Here is a 5,532-nt window from a genome sequence, read left to right on the forward strand (position 1 = left end):
CAAAATCAGTCTCAAAACCACACCAATCACTTTTTTTACAACCTCAAACAAAGCTAATTCCGCCAATTAATCACACATAACAACAAAACCAAGTTGATTTCTATCAAATAATCACAAAACATTCACAAATTATTTGCAGTTAATTTTAAAATAAATCCCTACCTTAATTAATCGAAACTCGAAGAAGTCTATAACTGCAATAAATTCCTTTTTTCCTTATCTCGCAGGAGTAGTAACCTCACACAGAACCAGCAACAGCTACAACAGTCTCAAAACAGCATCGACACCAATACTAGTTGTAACAGAAATTTAGAAGTAAAGTGGCAGAACTAAAATAAGAATATATCAGACTATGATTAGAACAAGAACATGGCAGAGGAACAAGTTTGAAGTATAATAAGGATGAGAGGGTTACAGTTTCAAAAATGGAGGAATCGGAACCAGAATAGCAACTCCGGTGTTCTTTTCCAGCATCAAGGGCAACGTTTAGTTCACCACCATCAGCGGCACATAGCTCGACAGCGGACTCCACCCGCGGTCACGGTGGCAGCAGCGGCAATAACGGCAACGACAACGGCGCCTCTAGCTCGCGGTTCCTTCTCTCCTTTCGTGAGCTTCCTTGGCGGCGGTAGAAGCTCGGGCCACGGCGGCGCGACGTGGATCTAACGGCTATGATGTGTGGCTCATGATGATGGCGGCGATGGCTCCACGACACCGGAACAGCGATGGGAATGGGTGACTCGACGGCAGTAAGGAGGCACGGCAGCTGGGTGACAACGTTGCTTCTTCTTCTCTCTCGAATCTCTATCACTCTTTCGGCCTTCCTCTCTCGTGCACGGCTCCACTGGGAAGACGACGGCGGCATCAAGACGCGGTGGTGGTACGACAGCAGTTCCCCCTGCTATCTTCTCTCTTCCCCATCGCAGCCTCACTCTAGGATCTCTCTCTCCCTTTTTATTTCTTGCTTCTGATTTCTGTTGCTGTGTGTTTGCATGTTAAAAGAAAGGGGAAGCGGTGTGGCGGGGGTAAATGGCGGTGGAGATTAGGGTTTTGTGTGTGTTTTGGAATTAGGGTTAGGATTGAGGCAGTTGAGATAATTATAATAAAATTTAAGGGTGGTAGAGTAAATTAAAAATTAATTTTAATCCAACACTAATATTTATAAAAGTATTTTATTAATTATTAATTTATAAATTTATTTTTAAATAAGTACTTTAATTCAATAACTAGAAATAATTAAACTAATTTCCTATAAATCATAAAATAAAATTCTAAAATCTAATTATTCAAATTAAAGCAAATAAAATTCTCATTATTTTTCAATCACTAAAATTTTAAATTACTAATAAAAAGGTTTTCAATTAATATAAAAATCTCTAAAAATATATTATGGAATAAATAAAATAAATCATAAATAGTTTAGTTTTCAAAATCTGGGGTCTTACACTATATGTGCTTTGAACTTTGAGTGTCTCCCAACACCGCATCACCATCTCAAACTGAAATTAACTATGACGGAGCTTCCAATCATGGCGACACAGCTTCCAACGACGGCGGCAGATCTGCCTGCGGTGGCTGTGCCGCTGCGGTGCTGCGTGGCTGTGGGGTTGCAGGGAGGTGCAGCGGCTACGGGGACAGATGCGGGGACTGCGTGGATGCAGTGGCGGCAGAGACTGCCATGGTTGTGGGGGGCGGGGCTGCAGTGCTGGGTGGATGGAGGCTAGGTTTAGTTCATTTATGCTGTGTAGTTTCAGAGAGGAGAGGATCGTGCTGCTGGGTGATTGTGGGTGGTGCTACGTTGGTTTCCTTAGCTTCTTTAGTTTTAGGGTTTTGACGTTTCTTTGTTTTTTTTTAAGCATAAAACTTAATAATTATTAAGTTTTAAATCATTTTTTAATTTAAAATATATAAAATATTTAAAATTATAAAAAAATATATAAAAATCTTAATTAATTTAAATTCAAATGATTAAAACTGTGACTATAGATCCTTTTAGATTAACTCTCAAAACCGTTATCATAGACCATTTTAGATCACCCCTCACAACCATGACCATAGACCCTTTTAGGTCACCCTTTCAAAAAAACCATAACCATGGACCCTTTTAGGTCACTCCCCAAAACCGTGACCATAGATACCTTTAGGTCACCCCCACAATCGTGACTATGGACCCTTTTAGGTCACCTTTTCAAAAAACCGTGACCATAGACTTTTTTAGGTCACCCCCCAAAACCGTGACCATAGATCCCTTAGGTCACCCCCCCAAAACTGTGACCATAGACCCCTTTAGATCACCCTCCAAAACCGTGACCATAGATTCCTTTAGTCACTTCCAAAACTATGAACATAGACCATTTTAGGTCACCCTTTTGAAAAGTCGTGACCATACACCCTTTTTGGTCAATGTAAAAAACCGTGACCATAGACCCCTTTAGGTTATCCCAAAAAACCATGACCATCGACTCTTTTAGGTCACCCACCAAAACCGTGACCATAGACCCTTTTTGGTCATTGTAAAAAACTGCGACCATAGACACCTTTAGGTCACCCCCAAAACCATGACCATAGACCCTTTTAGGCCACCCCCAAAACCGTGACCATAGACCCTTTTAGGTCACCCTTTTTTGAAAAACCGTGACCATAGACCTTTTTTGGTCATTGTAAAAAACTGTGACCATAAACCCCTTTAGGTCACCCCTCAAAATCGTGACTATAGACCCTTTTAGGCCACCATTTTTTAAAAAACCGTGACCATAGATACCCTTTCCAAAAAAACCATGACCATAGCTTTTTTTTTTGTCACGCTGAGAAACCTTGACCATAGAAGGTCTATAATCACTTTTTTTACCGTGACCAAAAACATCGTAGCCATAGACCCAAAATATTATAGTGGGTCTAACTGTTTCATTATGAATTATTCACTTCCAAACTTCAATTCATGGTTTTATACTTGTTTCTCATCTTATTTTGAATCCAGCTCACTTGGGTCTTAGTCTCTTATTCTTGTTTTGCAACAACTTATCATTGACTCTATATGGAAATAAACTAATTTAATTGATGTAGTGAAAACTTAACAAGAGACATTTTTTTTCTAAAAATGAAAACTAGAAATCCAAGGACTCATAGAAAGACTCTAGAACTAACAGCAGGCATATCAAATCAAAAAGAGCATTAAGTAGTAAACTCGGAGAGTAGATTTTTAACATGAAACTCAACAACCTTTGCTCATTATGGTGTAGCTTCAATGCACATGTTCCTGCTCCTTTATCCTTCTTCTTGGACATATCCTAGATGCTCCTTCTTGTGCTAGGGTGTACTTTAGCTTCCAAAAGCTTAGCTTCCTAGATGGCATTCATTTTGTGTGTCTATGGGACATGAAACTTAAGTTCTTTGCATCTAGTGATAGGCTCATGATGGTGGCCACACCAAACTTAGATTTTTAGCTTACTCTTAAAATTTAATCAAATTGTTGTAAGTCCAAAGATTAAGTGGGTTGGTGGCCACACCAAACTTAATTCCTCAGCCATCTTCTCAACCCAATTAACATCATCACATAATGTAACATGAAAGATTGTACTTCCAGCAACTAGAAAAACGTTTGGAGTTCAAATCAAAGAAACTATCATCAAAACAACTAACAACTAAAACCAATCAACCAAAGTGACTTAAACATAAGCTACTTTAGAAAGCTTGAAATTGAAAGGATATGAGTGTTGGGGTGCCTCCCAACTAGTGCTTCTTTAACGTCACTATCTTGACGATTCTTCCTTCTTCAGCTGAGGTTGTAGTTCACCCTTTGCTCCTTTAGTGAGTCTCCCAAGTAGTGCTTAAGTTTGTGGCCATTGACAGTGAAAGTCCTCTGAGTCTTTTCATTCATAAGCTCCACATGACCATAAGGGGAGGCCTTGACTATGGTGAAGGGTCCAAACCATCTTGATTTTAACTTCCCTGGGAAAAACTTAAGCCTTGAATTGTACAACAACACCTTTTGTCCTTCTACAAACTCTCTTTTTTCCAGCTTTTGATCGTGCCATTTCTTTGTTTTCTCCTTGTAAATCTTGGCACTTTCATAGGCTTGAGTTTGGAATTCTTCTAGCTCATTTAGTTGTAACAATCTTCTTTCTCCAACAGCTTGATTATCAAGGTTCAACATCTTTAGAGCCCAGAATGCTCTATGTTCAAGCTCCACTGGTAGATGACAAGCCTTTCCAAACACCAATTGGTATGGAGACATGCCAATAGGCGTCTTAAAGGCTGTTCTATAAACCCACAATGCATCATCTAGCTTCTTGGACCAATCCTTTCTTGAGTTTTCAACAGTCTTCTCAAGGATTCTCTTGAGCTCTCTAGTTGAAATTTCAGCTTGACCATTGGTTTGTTGATGGTATGAGTGGCTACCTTGTGCTTGACACCATATTTGAAGAGGAGTGTCTCAAGTTATTTGTTACAAAAATGAGTTCTCCCATCACTTATAAGAGCTCTTGAAACCCCAAACCTACTGAATATATTCTTCCTCAAGAAATTAATTACCACTTTGTTATCATTTGTTGGAGTAGCTTTGGCCTCTACTCATTTGGACACATAGTCCACAGCCACCAATATGTAATTATTTAAGTATGAGGGTGGGAAAGGTCCCATGAAATCAATCCCCCATACATCAAACAATTCCAATTCTATGATGAATCTTTGTGGCATTTCATTCTTCTTGGGTAGGTTGCCAGCTCTTTAACACTCATTGCACCTTGTCACAAGCTCTTTTGTATCTTTGAATATTGTAGGCCAAAAGAGTCCACACTATAGCACCTTGTGTCCAGTCCTTTCTCCACTAAAATGTCTTCCATATGTGGATTCATGGTAGTGCCAAAGGACCTCTTGTCCTTCCTCATGAGAGATGCATCTCCTTAAAATTCCATCAGCACACCTCTTGAAGAGGTAAGACTCATCCCAAATGTAGTGCTTGGCATCATTGATGAGTTTCCTTTTCAAGTGCTTGTTGATGTTGGAAGGTAATTCTCCAATGGCTTTGAAATTAGCTGTATCTGCATACTAGGGAGCTTCTTGGATCATCATCAACTATTCATCCGGAAGGCTCTCATTCACTGCAGGGTCATGTGCTTCATTATCCTCATGTGGGATCCTTGACAGGTGGTCAGCCACTTTGTTATCTGCTTCACTTCTATCCTTAATTTCAATGTTAAATTCTTAGAGCAGAAAGATCCAACTTATCAATCTAGGCTTGGACTCTTGTTTGGTCAGTAAATATTTAAGAGCTGCATGGTCAGTGATGAGAGGATAATTTATACGCTTTTTGGCATTATTTTTAGGTAGTTTTTAGTAGGATCTAGCTACTTTTTAGTATATTTTTATTAATTTTTAAGAAAAATTCACATTTCTGGACTTTACTATGAGTTTGTGTGTTTTTCTGTGATTTCAGGTATTTTCTGGCTAAAATTGAGGGACCTGAGCAAAAATCTGATTTAGAGGCTGAAAAAGGACTGCTGATGTTGTTGGATTCTGACCTTCCTGCACTCG

At 39.3% G+C, this 5,532-nt stretch overlaps 1 protein-coding gene across 1 annotated transcript; it reads right to left on the minus strand.

Annotated features, from left to right (window-relative positions):
• Window positions 1–3,772: 3,772 nt before the first annotated feature.
• Window positions 3,773–4,234, minus strand: LOC107487808 (uncharacterized). Its single transcript, XM_016108511.1, has one exon. The coding sequence runs from the start codon at window positions 4,232–4,234 to the stop codon at window positions 3,773–3,775; it is 462 nt and encodes a 153-aa protein (XP_015963997.1).
• Between the last annotated feature and the right edge of the window lie 1,298 nt (window positions 4,235–5,532).

This window comes from Arachis duranensis, chromosome 1 (assembly GCF_000817695.3).
Source record: "Arachis duranensis cultivar V14167 chromosome 1, aradu.V14167.gnm2.J7QH, whole genome shotgun sequence".
Taxonomy (NCBI): Eukaryota; Viridiplantae; Streptophyta; class Magnoliopsida; order Fabales; family Fabaceae; genus Arachis; species Arachis duranensis.

Coding starts and splice junctions, on each gene's coding strand:
- LOC107487808 (XM_016108511.1), bottom strand. CDS start 4,234: ATGTCTCCATACCAATTGGTGTTTGGAAAGGCTTGTCATCTACCAGTG.